General features: G+C 33.1%; 1 protein-coding gene across 1 annotated transcript; it reads left to right on the forward strand.

The window, feature by feature from the left end:
- Positions 1-16398: 16398 nt before the first annotated feature.
- On the forward strand, positions 16399-20550 carry LOC109135530 (uncharacterized). The gene is made up of 5 exons (XM_019250648.1): positions 16399-16662; positions 16798-17205; positions 18423-18573; positions 19758-19762; positions 20170-20550. The coding sequence occupies exons 1-5, from the start codon at positions 16399-16401 to the stop codon at positions 20548-20550; spliced, it is 1209 nt and encodes a 402-aa protein (XP_019106193.1).
- The last annotated feature ends 1210 nt before the right edge of the window (positions 20551-21760 follow it).

The raw sequence follows: 21760 nt of genomic DNA on the forward strand, positions 1-21760 counted from the left end.
CATTTATGTTCATATAGTTTCAATGGTTCATTATGTACTCAGCATGGCTGACTCTGTGTGTTATTATGTGTTTGTTGACCTGTGATGAACCATTGATACTTCAATGGGGAGCAGACTAGGTGAGCTGGTGCTGCTGCATGATATCAAGCATAAGGGGGCTAGTCTGTAGTTTGAAGTTAAACTTTTGGTTTAAGTATTACTGAATTTTATAGAACATTGTTAAATGGTTTGAGTTTGAACAAAGAGGGGTCATCTATGATTCCCGAGTTGTATTTACATTTTCTATTCCGCTGCAATTTGGTTTTGAGACAATGAATTTGAGTTACCGTATTTCTAATTATGCCTTGCGTTCCATCGCGGCGGTAACACTCCCAAAGTCGATGCGACATAGCATTAGACGTGTATGGATTTTGGGGTGTTACAAAATTAACCCCATCAACACTCCATTCATGTTTAGGGTATTTTTCGTCTCTGTTTTTGTGGGTATTTTTAGGTTTTCATTTTCATCGGGTGGTAATGTTCAAAACGTTCGTGGGAATGGGGTTAAAATTGGAGTTTATTTGGTTGACAAATTAAATGGGGGTCTCAAATATGAAGGTAATTCTTTATGTCTTATGTTACTGATTTCATCCCAAAAATATAATTGTTAACTAAATTTCTCGCTCAAAGATCTGGTTACATTTTGTTTGAACTTTTATTTGTGAAAATAATTTTTTAAGAAATTTGTGGTTGAAGTTCTTGAATCCCACTTTTCCTTTTTATTTCCCTTTGTTATTTTTCAAGACTTCTTGTACTCATTTTCAAAGGTACATAATTCTTTTTAATCTTGCAAGTTATTCATAAGAAATTTCAATAAAATTAATCGTTTTAATCGATTTTCAATTTCACTATTTGTATTGGCAAATTAGTGTAATTTCATTTTTAGATTGATTTCTGTGTCATTGTTATTCATTTATGTTTTATTGCTTTTTTTGTTACAACATGTATTGAGTTTTTAAATAGTTATTTCGAAATTTATACCATATAATATAGACTTAAATTATTCATATAATTTGAAAATAAGAGTTATTAGTTTTTGTTTCAACTAAGTTGAAATAACTTGCAAGATTAAAAAGAATTATGTACCTTTTTTAAGAGTTCACAAATCACCAATGGGCAAATGCGAATCACCCCATTGAAACGTATGTTTTTCTTAGTTTGTAATTTTTATTGACGTTGTAGTGTATTGGCAATTTTTCTGAGTATGTAATTGTAAATGGTTCTTGGAAACGAAGTATGCAATTGCTAATGGGTTATAGTTTGTAATTGAATTTTCTTGTTTATGTAAAGTTTTCTCATTTGAATGATTTGTATGACGTGAATCATGCAATTTTATTGATTTCAATTGACTTGTGATTGATTGTTATAATTGTATTTCCAGTAGTTTTTTTTTGAAATCTCGCTTTGGTTGAAACTGGTTTTGTAATTTAGAAAAAAAGAGGAAGGGTAAAACAGTCTATTCAAATGGGGACATCATAGCTCCCCTTCTCTTATATAATAGTGATGAGCTAGTCACTGAGATAACAATGTTATCAATCTCACGAAGAGATGTATTCCAAACAGTGGCGGATTCAGAAATACTGGATAGTAGGTTTGAATGTAAACATGGGCTGAGAAGATCAATAAATTTGGTTACACATAATAAAATCCAAAATATCTTTGTCTAATCAAATACCATATTGCAAATCATTTTTTGTTTGACATATTTGGCGAGAAGTAGCGAATTTATCATCACTTCCTTAGATTACAAGGTCATATCCATGTTTATTTAGTGTGGGGTATTGATGGACCACCAAAGCTTCATCAATTTGTGTGGAGGGTATGTCGTGATAGCGTTGGGCTGCGTGAACGTCTACACAATCGCCATGTTAGTAGCTCCAGCAAATGTCAATTGTGTGCAGGGTCGAGTGAAACCATCCTCCATGCGCTTTTTAAGTGCACGCAAGCCAATGAGATCTGGCGTCGGAGCCATTTTGCTGCGTTGGTGCCTGATGATCCAACATCATCATTCGTGGAGTGCTTTGAATGGATGTTGAGCAAGCTTTCGAAAGATGAGGTAACAACTTTTTGTACTCTTATGTGGGCAGCTTGGTTTTGTCGAAACAAAGGCACCTTTGATGCGGAGATGGTGGATCCTACGGTAGTGGCAAGCAGGTTTGTGAAGCAAGTGGAAGAGTATCGTTTTTATGCGAAGGATGTATTCCGGCCTAGAGTGCCCCCTAATGTCGTGATTGGGTCCTGGCAACCTCCTGCTACCACTAGTGAAAAAATGAAGAAGGGCTGCGCTAAAAAAGGCATGTAGGGCTGCGCTTTTTGACAGCAGCCCTTTCAGTAGCAGCCCTTTACTTTTTAAGTAGGGCTGCGCTAGAAAAGCGCAGCCCTTAAGCTAGAAGGGCTGCGCTAGTTAGGAAAAAGCGCAGCCCTTCTAGCCCAGAAGGGCTGCGCTAGTTAGGAAAAAGCGCAGCCCTTCTGGGCTAGAAGGGCTGCGCTTTTTCCTAACTAGCGCAGCCCTTCCTACCAAAAAAAAAATAAAAAAAAAAAATTTTTTTTTGTCATTTTTTTACTCATAATCTCACATTTTCTGAAATTAAACTGAAGAGAAGAGAAACGAAACGAAAATACTAAACCCAAAACAATAAAAAGAATGAAACGAAAATGAAAAAAAGGAACAAAAACTAATATACAAAGAGAAGTATACAAGAACATTAATCAAAACAAAGATGAAAATACAAGAAATTATATACAAAGAGAAGTATACAAGAACATTAATCAAAATAAACAAAGAGAAGTATACAAGAATAACATTAATCAAAATAAAAAAGAGAAGTATACAAGAATAACATTAATCAAAATAAACAAAGAGAAGTATACAAGAACATTAATCAAAACAAAGAGAAGTATACAAGAACATTAATCAAAACAAAGAGAAGTATACAAGAACATTAATCAAAACAAAGAGAAGTATACAAGAACATTAATCAAAATATATAAACAAAGAGAAGTATACAAGAACATTATAGATCTGAAAATACAAGAACTACAACCTAATAATGTTTAAATACATAAAACAAAACCCAAATACATAATTTAAGAGGAAAAAAAAATTTCGGAAAAACTTAAAATGGGTATTTGGAGGCTTAAACGAACTCGGATGGCTTAAAAAGCCTAAACATCACAGCATAGCGGTGAGTTTGACTCGTTGGCTCGTTCCGCTTCCGAAAAGGTATCACAATAGGCAATCGGACTCCGTCGCCATGTTTAGTGCAAATCATTTCAAGGTTTTTGTCGCAAATGTTTATGGGAGTTTTTGAGAGAGAAGAGAGGATGAGAGAGAAGAGAGGATGAGAGAGAAGGAGGAAAGGAATAATGAGGGACGTGAGAGAGGAGAGAGAATGAGGGATAATATATTTGACGAATCCCGCTCAATATTTCAAAGCCCGCGATTCCGAAATTTCAAATTTTTTCAGGAAGGGCTGCGCTTTTTTAAAAAAGCGCAGCCCTACTAAGCAGAAGGGCTGCGCTTTTTAAAAAAGCGCAGCCCTTCACTTAGTAGGGCTGCGCTTTTTTAAAAGCGCAGCCCTTCTTACCTACAGAAGGGCTGCGCTTATTTAAAAAAGCGCAGCCCTACTAGTGAAGGGCTGCGCTTTTTTAAAAAAGCGCAGCCCTTCCTTAGTAGGGCTGCGCTTTTTTAAATAAGCGCAGCCCTTCTGTAGGTAAGAAGGGCTGCGCTTTTACGAAAAGCGCAGCCCTTTATGTTTTTTCCCCTAGTGTACGAACCTTGTGAAAACCAACTTTGATGCGCATATAAGTCCAAATGGGGAAGAAGGCTTGGGTGTGATTTTCCGAAATCATGAGGGACAAATTGTGGCGATGGGATCGAAGTGTGTTGCTGCGAAGTGGGATGCGAGTCTTGCAGAGGCTGCTGCAGCTCGGTTCGCGATTGAACTCGCCCTTAGATGTGGATTTGGTAACCTCTTGTTGGAAAGTGATGCTGCAGTTTGTGTGTGCTATCAAGAAAAATGAAGATGGCTTGTCCCGTTTCTTTCGTGTAGTGAAAGATATAACTCATATGGCTAGGGAACTTTGTGTTTTTTCCATTTTTCATATATAAACGAGCAGGTAATGTTGTAGCCCATTTGTTAGCTCGTTGGAACATTGCTTGTAATTCTCGGCTTGTTTGGCTTGACTCTTATCCCCATTGTGTTTGCACTTTGGTGGAGCTCGATCTAATATAATCCCTACCTGACTTTTCCTATAAAAAAAAGTTGTCGAGAAAATGCAAGATTTTGGAAAGCTTTTAAAGAAAATATTATTGAAGTTGTTTTTCAATGGCTTCTTTAAATTTGTTAAAGATACTAGTGGGCTAATTAGAGTTTACAATCAAAATTATAAAATAACTAGCTTTGATCCCAATTGATGTACTAGCTAAAAAATAAATCACATTAGATAATCAGATGAAGATAAAACAAAGCAAACAAAATGACGGGAAAAAATATATAAAAAGTAAAAGAAACAAAACGAGACTAAAAGTAGAGGGAGCTTGTCTGAAGCAGATGTCGACCTCCTGAGTCCCGACTATCATTGCACTTCTTCATTCTTCGAGGTAAGATCGTTGAGCTAAATCCATTTCACCTTAGAATTTCTTTCACATGCTATGTGTATGTTAGTTATCATGACGTTATCTAATTTATTCCCAAATTCACTGGGTTCAGTTGAACGACTTGAACACAGTCAACCATAGTAGATCCGCTCATGATTCCAAACAATCCAAATTCCCCCACTATGACCTTTGGGGTTAATAATAGTCACCAAATGAACAAATCCCAAAAGTATTTTGTGTTCGTTCTTTGTTGATTTTTGATGACATTAAACAAGAACAAATAAAATCTTAGGAATATTTTCTTTTTTAAGAGATCAATTCGCTTAATGCTTCGGTTGTATATTCCTATTTATCAATAAGCTCAAACTTGTCAATGGCCCATGGGCAATTGAGAGCAGCAAACGGTCACATGATGGATTGAATCAAGGCATAAATCTTACCAATAACTTTTGTCCAGTAGATGGGAAAACACTTCCAAATCTGTGTATTCATCCATGTTCTAATTAAGCATATATAGTTTCGACTCGAGTACATAATGTGTCTGGAATTGCATCGTATGATGCTGGGCATAGGATAGGGCTAGTCCAATGAAATGCGAAAAAAGCAACACATTATATTAATATAGTTAAAAAAAAATTTCTCATGATTCAAAGTAACTTGCCAGAGATTGAGACCTAATGTGTTGAGTCGAACACCTTAGAGAATTGGACAAGGCATCTTTGTACATTACATAAACGCAAGTGGCAAACTAAATCCAGACAAGAATATGAATTGATACCAATTCGAATAGCAGAACAAGCCTATTAAGGTGTCCCAAAGCTGGTATAATAAAATATTTACATGGCTAAGGAACATAACAAGAAGTTAATTTGATTAGCTTATAATACAACAAGAAGCGCTGATGCACCAAATTTGAGTAAAAGCTAAGCTAATATAATTATCATCGTTGCTAACATAAAATAAAAATTACTTCATCATAAACATTACATAACGCAAAATTATATGCACTAATAAAAACATGGTTAAAACCCCGAAACCAAGCAAATCTATATGATTAAAGAAGAAAAATATCTCCTGCTTAAAAAAAAAAAATCAAAATAGAGGTTCAATTACTTATCAACTCTGTGTTGTTAAGTATTCACGCTTATTGGTCCCAAATTTTTATTCTCCCTAAGACGTTGTTGAAGGAGATAGATCAGATTTATAGAACTTTCCTATGGAGTGGAAATTGGTTTAGCAGTAAACCAGGTAATATTGCTTGGTATTAGTGTCACGCTTGTCCCTGAGGCTGGACAGGAGGGCCCCCACCCAGGGCCCAAGGAAGGAAAGCCCAAAATTCATTTCGATTGTGCACTTGTGCTCTAAAACAACTAAAACAGTTGAATGTAAAAGACAAGCCCACTTCATTTACACTCCTTAATACTCCCACAACCGTTCCATCTTCTCCTTTACCGAATTCAAATTTGGAAATTTTCCGTGTAGATGAATTCCTTCCGAAACAAAGAATTCTTCCATCTTTAATTAAATCTGTGCACGAGCCTGGGAAAGCCTCACGATCAGGTGGTCGGCGTAACAATAATGACATTTGTCGATATGCCACCGCCTGTTTACTAAGATCATCATAGATTATTAATGCGTGCATTCCATTATCGCGGAAATATTCTCCCATAGCACACCCAGAATATGGGGCCAGAAATTGAAGAGGAAATATTCTCCCATAGCGGAAATATTCTCCCTTCTTTTGTCTTTTAGACTCTTAAAATCTCTCTCTTCCAATTTTTCTTTTGCAATTTCCACTCTTATTTAATCAGTCACTCTTTTAAAATCTAAATCTTGACAATTGAAAATGATTTTCCCCATAAAGGATAATTTCTTGTTACAATTTCTAATGTAATTAAATTTACATATAAATTAGGCTCCTTCCATGAACTCCATATCTCAACAATTTCATTCGTTCTTCTGATTTTTTACTATCATTGGGCTCAAATATTATGATGAATTGGCAAAATTTGGGAATTTTACTATTCGATTCCTAAACCCTAGCAAAGAATTAAATTTTTTACTACCAAGGTGTTGGATGCAAAACAACAATCTGGGTGATTTGTCTTCACTCTCCAGTAATTTGGATAATAGGGTAAGCTGTCTGTACTTTTTTTTCGACGTTTTAGATGAATTTGATCTATAATAAATAAAAGTTGTTTGTAATTTTTTTTCTCATTATTGTAATGCTGATATGTTTTAATTGAGAATTTTGTTGTTTTTTCGGGTAGATTTGATATTTATAATTTACTTAATATAAATTATAGAAATGATGAAATTGGTTTCTTGCCTACTTGTGTAAAATTCAATTTTGTGACATTTGCGTTATACTATAAACCGTAAAATTGCAAATAGAGAAGTGTATAAGGGCAGTTTTGGTTGATGATTGATATTGGCTTGTTATGCAACATTGTGTTTTCTAAATTAATACTCTTAATTACTAGTGAGAATTTCAGAACTTTAGCTCCTCTGCTCTTTTTTTTTTTTACAATAAACTGATTTTTGTGTGATGTTGATACGTAAAATTTTCATATTTATAAATTTAGGAAGTGATTCTTTAATGTTTCAATTGATCTTGATATGCGATTTTTAAATGTGTTTTTAGAAATTTTATTGGATCGTTTTACGTATACTTGAAATGTAGACTTTCATAATTTATAAATTAACTTCGAAATTGGGAAGGGCCAATATTTTTTAGTTTGCACAAGGTCTTTAAAATGTCAGGAACGGGCCTGTATTCCAGTATCGGGAAAGCAAAAACCAAAAGAAATCAAGAGAAAATTAGAGAGAGGGGAGTTGATTGATTGGTTGAATTGAAAACGACGCTATATACATGCTATACACATGCGGGACACCGTCACAGAGTCTACCGTTTCTACATGGTTTTGTGGAGGGCTGGAGGCTTTGTCTTGTTTTGTGGTCGGTGCAAATCCTTGAATACTAGTCTCTACTCTCTTGGTACCGTTATTATTATGCATTGACTTTTCTACCCAACAAATCTTTACTTTCCACTCAATAGATCACAATTAAGGATCCTTTTTTCTCTCTAGTCTCTTCTTCTACTTGCTTCCTTGTTTCCAACAATTTCCACCACTAATATTTTCGCCAATTCAACAGTAAGAATCAATTGTATGTTGCTCTATAAATTTTGGAATTCACTTTGTTTATTGAAGTCAAATTTGTTAGGAACAATGGGTATAAGACATTTATAGACAAGGACGTCTTAAAAATTATGGGGTCCTTGTACTAATTATAAAGTTGAGTCCTAGATATAAAGACATTATGCAGAAATTGTAAAAATATTATCAATATGTATCATAAAATAAGCATTATTATCATACTTTTGTGCAAAAAAAAGCTCAATTTTGAATAATATGAATACAACAAACATTTAATTTGAGACTTTTGGCCCTCTAAAAGGCGGGAAATTGTGTTGTTGGACGCTTTGCACTCCCTATTAGACGACCCTGTATATATAGTACGGAACATGTTTTTATGTGTTCCAGTTACGTAGGTTTGGAATTTTTATGCTATACTACCTTTGTTTTCTTTTGATGTTTCTATGTGTAATTGAAGGAAAAACCAATGCAAGTAAATAAAAAGAATAAGATTTCATTATTATAAATAAAATTAAATCAACTAAAAGTAGAATAACTAGCCCTTTGAATTATTAGGCAACCAATGACACAAAAGTTTGAAGGGTAAAAAAAGTAAAAAAAAAAATGACTACTCTGTAGTCTGACACCTTTAGGCCCTGTTCTTTTGAACTTATTCTAACTGAACTGAACTTCTTTTGGCTGAACTGAATTGAATTGCGCTGAACTGAATGTATATTGGCTGAACTGAACTAAACTTATTTTGGCTGAACTAGCCTATATTAACATAATATTATCAATACTTACTATTATAATAATCGATAGTAATCAATAAATATTAACATAATATTATCAATACTTACTATTATAATAATTGATAGTAAGCAATAAATACTAACATAATATTATCAATACTTGTTTTATTATTTTATACTAATAGAAAATAATAATAGTAATAAATAATAAATGATAAATGGTAAATGCTGATAAATGATAAATAATAAATAATAAATACTCCATCCGTTTCCTAAAGATTTTCCCTCTTTCCATTTAAGGGTGTTTCCAAAAGATCTTCCCTCTTTTGCTTTATTCTTTATTTGGCAAAACAAATTTCCCTATCTACCCTCTCATGTCACTATCATATGGTCCACCATTACATTATTAATCAATTTTACTCCCTTTCTCTCTCCTACTTTAACCCCCTTTTATTTGTTTATTTATCTTAACCCCTTTATCTCTCCTACTTTATTCACACCAAGCCCCACACAACTTGATTTTCCTTGATATCTGTAGGAACAGTAAGTGGGAAGATCTCTAGGAAACGGAGGGAGTAATAAATAATAAATAATAAATAATACTCCCTCTGTTTTTTTTTATCTTTCTCACTTGGAATCTTGACACTATTCATGTTTAGAAGGAATCTTTGCAAATGTTCTCAAGTTATAAGAAAAAACATAGTCATGTGGGGTCTTGTTTGATTCGTCTCAATTAGTACTTTATTAGTATTCAATCGTTATAATTTTTACTCATATATAATGAAAGATATTTAAGTTTAAAAACGTGCATTGGAAGACGCGCACAGGAAAGTAAGAATGATAAAAAAAAAACAGAGGGAGTAAATAATAAATAATAAATAATAAATAATAAATAATAAATAATAAATAATAAATAATAAATAATAAATAATAAATAATAAATAATAAATAATAAATAATAAATAATAAATAATAAATAATAAATAATAAATAATAAATAATAAATAATAAATAATAAATAATGAATAATAAATAATAAATAATAAATAATAAATAGTAAATAAAGAAGTAATAATAAAAATAAAAATATTAATAGTGATATTGAAAATAAAAATAAGAATTACTCCCTCTATATTTTTTTATCTTTCTCACTTAGAATTTTGACACTATTCACAATTAGAGAGAATCTTTTAGATTTTTCTCAATATATAAGAAAAAATATAGTCATGTGGGGTCTTGTTTGATTCCTCTCAATGAGTTCTTTATTAATATTCAATCATTATAATTTTTACTAATACATAATGAAAGATATTTAATGTAGAATAAGTGCATTGGCAAACGTGCAAAGTCAAAGTAGTAAAGATAAAAAATACAGAGGGAGTACAACATTAGACAAGATTGAACTGAATTGAACTTATTTTGGCTGAAGTGAACTGAACTGAACTTAATTTGGCTGAACTGAGCTGAACTTATTTTGACTAAACTGAACTTAACTAAACTTATTTTGGCTTAACTAAACTGAACTAAATTTATTTTGGTTGAACTGAACTTACTTTGGCTGAACTGAGCTGATTTGAACTGAAAATAAGTCCAAAAGAACATTTATTGCAACTTAAAACTAATAGGAAATTTAATTTATAATTACACTATGTATAGAAAGATTCAAAATAAAAACAACATATTGAAACTTCAAAATGGAAAAACAAGAAAACCAAAAGAAAATGGAGAGAGTAATAATCAAGACCTCTAACTCTCATAAGATGAGATTCTTGGTGATGTATTGAATTGGGATTTTTAGAAACTTTCTAGTTGGATTGTTGTAATTAGCTATTAATTGATTATTCTTTAAATTTTCAATTTTTTTTTTAGATTGGTACATGCGGGTCCGGAATCCGGATCAAACCAGCTACTTCAGTTAAAACTTAGGCCTTGTTTGGTTGACAAAACAAATCATGGGACGTGCAAATTTCTAGGAAGTAGAGATATATGAAGTTGTTTGGTTGGCAAAATCATGGGAATTTGCACTTCCTAAGAAGTTCTACTTCCTCCAAAATGGAGGAAGTTACTTACCTAGGTCCCCCTAGGTAAGTAGAGCTTCCCATAGGAAGTTCTACTTCCCATTATCAACCAAATACTATTTTATACTTCCTAGAAATTTCAAATACATGGAAAAAATAACTTCCTAAGAAATATGACTTCTCATATACAACCAAACAAGGCCTTAAAAGCATGTTTTAGTAAACCCCCCATTATTTGCTCCCAATTAAGTTCGACATCGATGATCAAATCCACCTTAAAAGATGAGAGGAAATGACTTTCAATTTTTTTTTTTTTTATTGTTGTAATAAAGAAGGTTTCGATTGGACGACATCACAAATATTTCGGCATATAAGTGGATTCAGATTTTGGAACATATTGAATTCTGAGCTTGCTTCAAACTATAATAAAGTCATGAAAACCCAAAGTGGACTTCAAAAAAAAAAAAAAAAAAAAAAAAAAAAAAAAAAAAAAGAAGATCCAGTTGTATCATCCAACTTACATCATAAATAAAGGAAAGCTTAACAACATTCAAAAAAGTTCTGCAAGCAAAGAACATATTATATACTCTCTATGCTTTTAATTATTTACTACATTTTCTAAAAAAGGTTGCTTTTTTGTATTTGCTACATTTCTTTATTAAGAGACTTAACCCACCAAAAAGTAATAGTATTATATTTGTTTCCCCTCTTATTTCACCAAAAAGTACCACTTTTTTCCCCTTTTCCCACCTTATTTAATGCTAAAGAAGTCAAAAAGTACATCAAAAAAGAATGAAAGGGACATATCCTAAATTCTTGTATAGACAAGAATGTAGCAAATAAATAAAAGCGAAGGGAGTGTATATATATACTCCATCCGTCCTCTATTAGTTTACCCTTTTCTTTTGCACAGAGTTTTAGGAGAAATAATGTTGTGGATCATAGAAAAAAAAGAAACTATTATTTTATATTAAAATTGAATGTATGTGTGATGAAAAATTTGTGGTCTCATTCCAAAAACAACAAAAAAAAGAAAGGGGTAAACTAATAAGGGACACCCTTAAAAGGAATACGGGTAAACTAATAGAGGACGGATGAAGTATATATATATATATATATATATATATATACACACACACACACACACACACACAACACACACACAACACACCACACAATGAGAATGCTCCTTACCTGAGAAATGAGAATGAATCTCAATTACACGATTGGATTAGTGTATACAATACTTGTTTATTAGAGTTATACCTCCAAAAAAAACTTTGAGCCCAAAAAAAAAATTTTTGAATTTTTTTTCTAATATTCTTTTTTTGGAGTTACATCACTTTTTCATTAGAGTTACATCATTTGTTCATTAAAGTTATAGCGTGTAAAATGCATTCTCATTTCTCATGTAAGTATGCATTCTCCTATGAACTCACTTATATATATATATATATATATATATATATATATATTAAATATATATATATATATATATATATATTATAATATATATATTATATATATATATATATATATATTATATATATATATATATAAATGACCATATTATGTATTGCAATTCTTTTTAAGTGCAAGCTCTAAGCAAAGAGCTAGTTTCCAATATGTGCTCATCAACTATTGAAATAATTTTCAGCAAAGCTAAGTTAAGTTCATCAAAAATTAATTAAGTCTAGCAAACCAAAATTAGGTCAAACCACGGACGAGTTTAGTTCTATTAAATAATTAACATTCTGCAAAAGTAAATTAAGTTGAGCAAAAACAAGTTCAACCAATAAGTTCAGAAGAGTAAAAAAGGATTTAGTTAAGCAGGAATATATTCAATACAACAACAACAAATAACGTTTAACAAAAATAAATTGAATAGAACAAATCCTTCATGACAAAGATTGAAACTTATACTGTTTCAGTAAGATTATGTAATGTATTAGATTATATATACGATGTAGATATGTGGTTGGATTCCCTTGTTTGATAATATAATAAAACTACATGTTATTATTAATACTAGTATCATCGGATATGTTAAGTGTTCATGGTTTTAGAAACAACGATTACAATTTGACCATTCCACTAAAATAAATCAAAGACGATTCAAAGTTTGTTGCGTAACAATATATAGTTTGTTCTCAGTGGCTTCGTAGATGTTGAAGCAAGAAATTAAAGAGGAGCTGAAATTATCCTCTTGGCAGCCAAAATGATGGCTAACTACGGACTGTGGTACCGGGTACGTGGATTTTCCATGTTCTTCGTGCATTATATTGCTCTGACTCCCTATAAATCTATGACAAGCTCAATTTTTTAAGTTTCGTCCCATCACAAGTTAATTAAGCAACTACTAATTTGAAACATGCTTATCTCCCCTTTAATTAAAAAAATAAAATTGAAACATGCTTATCGAATCGAATATGACAAAGAGGTTTAACTTCACGCCGAATTTGGGTCCAATTGTCGGTTTCCAACTCACCTTAAGAAGATCTACATCTCGAAGAATAACTTATTTTTTATAAACATTTGTTACATATTTCCTAAGTAGAGATGACAATGGATCTTGAACCCATTTCAGATATGTGGATCCAGATCAATTTTGAAGGATCTGGATCTTAGCATTTTTGGACCCTGCAGATCTGGGCGGATCCCATACAAAAAATTGGGTTCTAGATCTAGATCTTATGGAGAGGATCCAGATCCGACCCGCAGATTCGTTTTTTATAGTTTGAATATTTTAATTTTTAGTTAGTAACTTAAGGCTACTGTTTATCTCATTCTCATACAAGATTGAATATTTTAAATGTTGGGATGTTGTTATATTGTAGTTTGGTGAATGTTATAATAATTATATCATTTAGTGATAAAATATTAACAATTATTTGTACAACTTTTTGGAAAAACGGTTAGATCCAAATCCGTAGAATCGTGGATCTAGTGTATCTCGGTATTGCCTTTTGAGATCTGTAGGTTGCGGTCCAAATCTGGGTCTAGGCTCAAAAAACGGATCTGAATCTGGTACCATCAAGAACCGCTCCAGATCCGGCCCGTTGCCATCCATATTCCTACGCCATTAAATAATTGTTTAGTGTGTTATTTCAATTAGTCCATAAATAATTATATTATTACTTACTTTAACAGTCCATTTGGTTAATGGTATTAATTGTTGGTAATAATAATATTTTTTTAGTGTAAACTTGTTAAGATATTTCCAAGTTAATATCCATGGTAATGGAACTCGATGTCAAAATATGAGGTTTTCTTTATAATTTTTCATTATCACTAATACTACGGGCCTGTTCTCCCCAGCTTATTTTTAGTTCTGTTCAGTTCAGCTCCAATAAGTTCAGTTCAGTTCAGTTCAGCTCCAATAAGTTCAGTTCAGTTCAGATCAGTTCAGTTCAGTTCAGATCAGTTCAGTTCAGTTCAATTCAGATCAGTTCAGTTCAGTTCAGTTTAGTTCAGCTCAGCTCCATTCTTTTATAATTATTTTGTTAGATATTATTATGTTGGTATAATTTATTTTACTAATTACTCTTATTATTTATCATATTATTATTATTATTGTTATTATATTTAATATATATATCATTACTATTAAGTATTATTAATTATTTTGTTGTTGTTGTTGTTCTATATATTATTTTGTTTATTGTAGCTTTACTCATTATTATTACTATTATTATTAGGAGGAACATGATTTAGGTCAAAGCACAAATAAACCCACTTTTTTTAGCCCATAAACCAATCAAATCGCGTCAAGACGGTTTATGATGTAAATTTTGCGGTCCAACCCAATCATTATTTTTATTACTAAATATTTTTATATTATTAAATCTAATTATTAAAATAGTAATATTAATTTACTTCTTAGATATTATTGTTATTATATATCATCATCAAGTATTAATATATTAATACAAATAATATAAAATAATTATTATTAATTATCATTATTATCATTAATTATTATTATTAATTTATGATTATTAATATTATTTATTTATAACTATCATTTAAAAATATCCAAAATACTATTATTATATTATTCATTATTATTACTTATCTTTATAATTATTATTTAATATTTATATTATTCTTGTTTAAAATATTATTGATATATTTATTACATTCAGTTTATTTCAATTCAATTTAATTCAATTCAATTCAATTCAATCCAGTTCAGTTCAGTTCAGTTCAGCTCCAATAAGTTCAGTTCAGCTGTTTTATGCCGAAGAGAACAGACCCTACCTTTTCAAGTGGTAATGTGCTGAGAGGAGAAGACAAAACTAGCTTAATAGCATTTATGTAATTACTTTGTTATTTATATTTTGGGATCATGTGCCTTCACTCATTGGGTCATGTGACCATAGGAATATTCTAAGGGGTGTTTCCCTAGGTTTTGTAAGCTATCCTATACTCCCTCTGTCCCAATTTAGTTGCTACATTTGCTTTATCACAGTTTACGAGATGCACCTTCAAACACCAATATCTTGAGTTTCATATATGAAAAAATTATAAAAATTATCTATTTGAAAAACACAAATTGGGACGAATCAAACAAGATCCAACATGACTATGTTTTTTCTTATGTATATGGAGTAAACGATAGTCAAAGTTATGATCACGTGAACAGTGCCTACGGTCAAAATGTAGCAATTAAATTGGGACGGAGGGAGTATAAAGACATCCTTTGTCAATCAACATTATGAGAGAATGAATGAAAGAGAGCTACCCTACAGATTAAATTAATATGCATGGCACTATTCTACTCACCACACACAGCTCACAATGACGAAAGTCATCATGGTATTAGAGCAAGGTTTGAAATTTCTAATCTTTTCTTGTAATTAGTAATTATATGTTCTTGCTATGTGTTGTTTGTGATGTTAGTAAAAATCCTAGTGGAAAGTTGGAGTCTTTGGTTTAGCTCATGTGTCTGTGAAGAAAGTAAGTTACTTTGCGTTAATATAAAGATAGAGTTTTTTTCAGATTCAGTCGATCTTTACAACAATCTGAGTAGTATAATGAGTTATAAGATAGAAATATCTAACCCCATGTACCTTCATCCTTCAGAGGGTACAAATACAATTAGTGTTGAAAAACTAGAGGGATCTTCAAATTATAGGGCATGGAAGAGGTCTTTTAAGATCAGTCTTGCCTTAAAAAGAAAACTAGGTTTTGTGACAGGAGGTGAAAAAAGAGATGACAATGGTTCTGTCAAAAAGTGAAGCTTGGGATACATGTAATAACTGGTCTCATGGACATTGGCATATGTGTCAAAACCCATAAAGAAATATGTGATGTTTCTTCAAAGTGCTGCAAATTTCTGGAAATAATTAGAACAAAGATACTATGTGTCAAATGGGGCTAGGGAATATAAGTTGCATAGAGGGTTGTATGAAACAACACAGCATGGAAGATTAGTAGCAGATACTATTACACTGAGATGAAGTGTAAGTGGGACGAACTAGAAGCTTTGAGTGATTTTTCACCTATTTCAAATGTCAGAACTGATATTGCTAGATATATAAAGGTTGTAAGAAGAGAAGAAGAGGAACATAAATTGTTCCAGTTCCTAAATGGGTTGAATGAAGAATATGCACCACAAAAGAGTCACATTCTGATGATGACACCTTTGCCTAGCGTGGATATAACACGTAGTATAGTAAAGGAAGAAGGTGATGTGTTTTCCATGTTCAATAAGAAGGGAGAGCAGTCATGTGGAAACTGTGGAAAAGTTGGACACACAATAGAGAAGTGTTGGCTTGCAAAGCTTGTGGGAAGACAGGGCACACATATGATAAATGCTAGACAATAGTAGGCTTTAATTTTCTAGCAAAATGCAAAAAACAACAAGAGATGTAAAAGGTAAAGGGAAAGAAGGTGTGAATAGAAGTTCAAATTTCAGAGATAACAAGCAAACTTACCCAAAATGGGGTAAAGGAAGACAAGAAGTAAAGGGAAAAATGGCTGCAAATGCTTGCAGTCAAAGTGAAGGTGGCTCACTGAGTAGTGGAATCAATGCACAACAATTAGAGCAACTGTTAAGGATGTTACCTCTTCCATCAAAAGGAGGAGATGATGACTCTGGAGAAAAAATGGAGGTAAACTATGCTGAAATGATGAAATGTAACTTTGCTTAGACGAAATCTAAGGAATGGATTATAGATTCTGGGGCCACCCACCATATGACAGGAAGGCTTGATCATTTGTGCAATGTACAAAGAACTCCATATCAGGCAAAAATCAACTTGCCAACAGGAGAAACTTCCATGGTGTCACAATGTGAGAGTGTGAAACTTGCAAGCAATATGAAACTTAAATTAGTGATGTATGTACCTAGCTTGAGGCACAATCTTCTATCTGTGCAGAAGCTGACAACTCATGAGGGACGCAAAGTTGTCTTTCACCCAAACGTTTGCATCATACAAGATTTTGCCACATCTCATGTGAGGGGTGTTGGAAAAGTTGTGAATGAGATTTATTATTTCATCAACTCACCCATACAAGAAGTGTTGCAACAAGTCAATCAACTTGTTAACAAGAAGAAAGAAGAAACTACTAACCTGAGAATGGTGAAAAATAGTGGCATGACAGCAAACACTGAACTCAGGGTGCCAACAACAGTAGAAAAACAAAGAAGCAAGGTGAATTTAACTAGTGTGTGGCACCACAGACTGGATCATGCACCCTTACAGAGAATCCAGAAGATATCTAAGTTGGAGGGGTTTAACTTGAAGAAAGCTAAAGAGTGTATTACATGTCATATAGCCAAATTTACGAAGCTGCCATTCAAACAAAGCACAAGTAGGGCCAGTGAGCATTTGAGCTTGTTCATATATATGGACATCTGGGGTCCTTAGGTGAGTACACAGCAAGGGCGCTAGTATTTCCTAACTCTGGTAGATGACAACCGCAAGGTTACCTGGGTGCGTGCAGCTGCTCAAAGCTAAGAGTGATGCATTTAGAGCAATTGTGGAATTTGTCCATATGGAAAAAAACTCAATATGATAAGTTTGTGAAAAAGATTAGATCAGATAATGCACTGGAATTTGAAGACAAATAGTGTAAACCTATGTTTGAGCAGCTAGGTATCAAACATGAGACAACATGTGTTTATAGGCCTGAGCAAAATGGAATAGCCGAAAGGAGGCATAGGAATCTCTTAGAGATGGGGAGAGCTCTAAGGTTCCAGTGTGGTCTTCCATTGCAATTCTGAGGAGAATGCATCATGACTGTTGTGCATATCATAAACAGGCTCACCCTCATGTGTTAAACATCTTGACTCTATATGAGGTGTTGAACAATGCTAAGCCTGACTACTTATTTAAGATGTTTTGGTTGCCTTGGTATTGCTGTAAATCTTATAGAAAACATGATAAATTTCAACCAAGGGGAGTACCTTATGTATTCCTTGGTTACCCTGTAAGAAAAATAGGATACAAACTATTGAATTTGCTCAAAAAATCAAACCTTTGTAAGTAGAGATAATGTCAAGTTTTATGAGCATATCTACCCATACAATGTATTTAAGCCTACTGGTGAGAAAAACACCCCTCTATCTGTCAATACTAACAGTAAATATGATGATTGGATAGAAGTTGTAGAAGAAAATGATGACTTCTATCCAAACACTCACCAAGCCTTAGAAAAGAGAAGAGCTTGATGAAATGACTACTGCACCTATCCCACCTAATGTACCTGTTGTTTCTACTATGAGATAGTCAACTAGGATCCATAAACCATCTTGATGGTTAGATGACTACTACACAAGCAATAATTTTATGCTAACTAAAACACCATCTCACATACAATCTTAACTGATACTCACAGCACTCGTTAGTTTGCTTGTTTCTTGTCACAGATTACTGAGAATAGTAGTGGGCCTAAAAATTTCAAACTTGTTATGAAACAACCTCATTGGGTTAGTGCTACGAATGAGGAGTTGAGTGCTCTTGAATCGGACCACACATGGGAAGTCACTGAACTTCCACCCAAGAAAAAACCTATTGGGTGTAAGTGCCTCTATAAAACTAATATAATCCAGATGAGACTATTAACAGACACAAGGCTAGATTGGTGGTACATGGAAATAAACATAGGTATGGCGTATACTATGAAGAAACATTTCCCCTTGTAGCCAAGTTAGCAACAATGAGATCTTTCCTAGCTGTTTTGCTTCTGTTCAGAACTGGCTTGTACATTAAATGGATTTCAAGAATGCTTTTTTGCATGGTGAATTACATGAAACTGTGTATATGACTCTTCCACTTGGCATGGCATTGGTCATATAATCCAAGTTCAATCAGAGCGGGAGTTTCAAAATGAAACCAAGTCTAACAAACTTTGCAAATTGAGTAAATCTCTAAATGGCTTGAAACAAACCCCTAGGCAAGCTACTGAGCCTTCATGTTTTTCTGGGCTCAAATTCTCATAATTTCAAAGAAGATCTTGCAGGAAATCAATGGAATCTGTCGTGCTTATCTTTGGAGTGATGAATTCTACAGTCAAAGACCTGGAAATTTAATTGAGAGAGAGTGTGTGTCTTCCTAAGAATGCAGGAGGTTTTAGTGTTAGGTACATTGTTAAATGGAATCAAGCTGCCTTAGGAAGATATGTGTGGGCAATTGCAGCAAAGAAGGACAATTTATGGATTAGATAGGTGCATGAGGTTTATATTAAAGAGGAAGATTGTTAGGTGTATGTTCCCACTTAGAGCTGTAGCTGGTACTGGAGGATGATTTGTATAGCAAAAGAGCAACTAAAATCTATAATGAATCTCCAACAGGTCTGTCAGTTGCCATTCTATAATATTCAGGTTGTTTATTGGAATATATGGGTGTTACTCCTTAGGTGATGTGGTGTGATTTTGTTTGGAATAGGATGAATATTCCAAAGCATAGGTTTATTTGTTGGTTAATGGTTCAAAGAAGGCTTCATACAACTGATTTTTTGTTTAAAATTGGGGTTGTCGGAATAATTAATTGCTTATTTTATGGTGATGATGTGGAGTATCACTCACATCTGTTCTCCAATTGTTGTTTTATCAAACTTATTCTCAAAATGATTATGGAATGGTTGTAGATAAATACTCAAGCTGGTTCTATCATAAAGGTTATGTAGAATATACACAGATGTGGCAAATCCAGGTTTCAATGCAATGTGTTTTTTTGTTGTTATCTGTGCTTCTGTGTATCAGATTTGGTTAGCAAGGAATGATGCCTTGTGGAATTATAAGGTGGATTTTGTGCATAAGCATGTTTATAGATTTAAAAGAACAATTATAGACAAGATATACAATATACTTTCTAGGAAATGTACTAGGAAACATAGGGATTGACTAAGGGAACTTACCATGGATTGTAATCAGTTGCCCTAGTGTTAGGTTATAAAAGCTTCATTTTTTGAAAATATATCTCTTAATTACTTAACAAAATAAAAACCCCTAAGGAATGGTTTACCAAACTAAGTGAAGCTCTTAAGTTTTCACTTTCAACAGTCCAAATCGGATTTCTCTCTATTCACTAAGCTAGAAGGAGATTTTTTTCACTGCTATCTTAATATATGTTGATGATCTTTTGATATCTGGATCTCATATGCATTTTATACAGGCAGCTAAGCAATTTCTCTCCACTCAATTTCGTATGAAGGACCTAGGGGAGTTAAGGTACTTCATAGGTATTAAAGTTGACAGAACAAAAGAAGGGTTCTTCCTCTCTCAGAAAAAATATCTCACAGATGTTCTTAAACAATACAATATGACTCACTGCAAGCCACTTAAGGTTCCTATGAGCCCTCATGTCAAGCTCACTGCAGACCTGGGAGATCCTCTGCCTGACGCTTCAGTTTATCAACAACTCATTAGGAAGCTCATTTATCTAACCCTCACTAGGCCAGACATAGCCTTCTCTATGCATCTTCTCAGTCAATTCATGCATAAACCAACATGTGTCCACCTTCAAGCTGCAAAAAGAGTCCTTAAGTATCTCTGAGGCACCATTAATCAAGGCATACTTCTTGCATATTCTTCAAGTGCTTCTCTTACTGCCTATTGTTATAGGATTGGGCATGCCGCCCTATCACTAGAAGATCTACATTAGGCTTATGTATCATGCTTGGTCACTCTCCTATTTCTTGGAAAAGTAAAAGGTAAATTGTTGTTGCTCGTTCTACAGTTGAGGCAGAGTATAAATCCATGGCTCTAACTGTGTGTAAAGCTATATGGCTGAAGCATATACTCAAAGACTAGGTCTGTCACACATTGGCACTACTCCTCTTTTTTGTGACAAAAAACTGTTATGGCTATCTCAGCAAACCTAGTTCATCATGGGAAGACAAAGCATGTAGAAATGGATTGTCATTTCTTTAGAGATAAAGCTCAGGAAGGCTTCATACAAGCTACATATATTCCCTCCTCCAAGCAAGTTGCGAACATCTTCACCAAGCAATTACATGTAGCTCAAGACAAGTTGTTACTGACTAAGTTGGGAGTGTCATCTCCACTCTCAACTTGAGGGGGAATGTTGAGAGGAGAAGAAGAAACTAGCTTAATGGCAATTATGTAATTACTTTGCTGTTTATATTTTGCGATCAAGTGCCTTCACTCATTAGGTCATGTGACCGTTCTTTAGGTTTTGTAAGTTGTCCTATATAAAGGCAGCTTTTGCCCTTGCGCAACATTACGATAGAATGAAAGAGAGCTACCCTACAATTTAAACTAATATGCATTGCACTACTGTTCTACTCACCACATACATATCTCACAATGACGAAAGTCATCACAATGGATGGTAATGAAATTTTAGGAAGAAAATAGGTGTTATGGGATGTAGTAGCTAGTATTACCATAAATGTTGACATGTGAATGTCTTCACAAATTTACCCTAAAAACTATTATCATTACTACCATTTAGTACCACTAATTAAATGGGCAGAAAACTGTCATTTTCAAGTGATGTGAGGCCTTAAGTTAAATATAAGTCTCAAATTTTCTCTTTTCATATCCAGGTGATATGGAACCTCCACTAATTCTTGTTTTTACTTCATCAAGTATAATTATTAATTTATTGCTTTTATCCCCTGTTCGCTTCAACTTTACAAACAATATATTAAGTACAATATCAACTTCAACAAGTAAAAACAAATTCTAATAAGTAGAATTCAATTAATTATATAACAAATATAACATGAATGAATAAAAAA

Source organism: Beta vulgaris, chromosome 7, assembly GCF_026745355.1.
Source record: "Beta vulgaris subsp. vulgaris cultivar EL10 chromosome 7, EL10.2, whole genome shotgun sequence".
Lineage (NCBI taxonomy): Eukaryota > Viridiplantae > Streptophyta > Magnoliopsida > Caryophyllales > Amaranthaceae > Beta > Beta vulgaris.

What these genes read in the sequence shown, in the direction of transcription:
- LOC109135530 (XM_019250648.1), top strand. Translation starts at nt 16,399, where the DNA reads ATGCAAAAAACAACAAGAGATGTAAAAGGTAAAGGGAAAGAAGGTGTG. An exon ending in ACTCTGGAGAAAAAATGGAG is followed by an intron (nt 16,663 to 16,797) that starts GTAAACTATGCT and finishes ACTCCATATCAG; the next exon opens with GCAAAAATCAACTTGCCAAC. An exon ending in TAGAAAAACAAAGAAGCAAG is followed by an intron (nt 17,206 to 18,422) that starts GTGAATTTAACT and finishes TTCTTGTCACAG; the next exon opens with ATTACTGAGAATAGTAGTGG.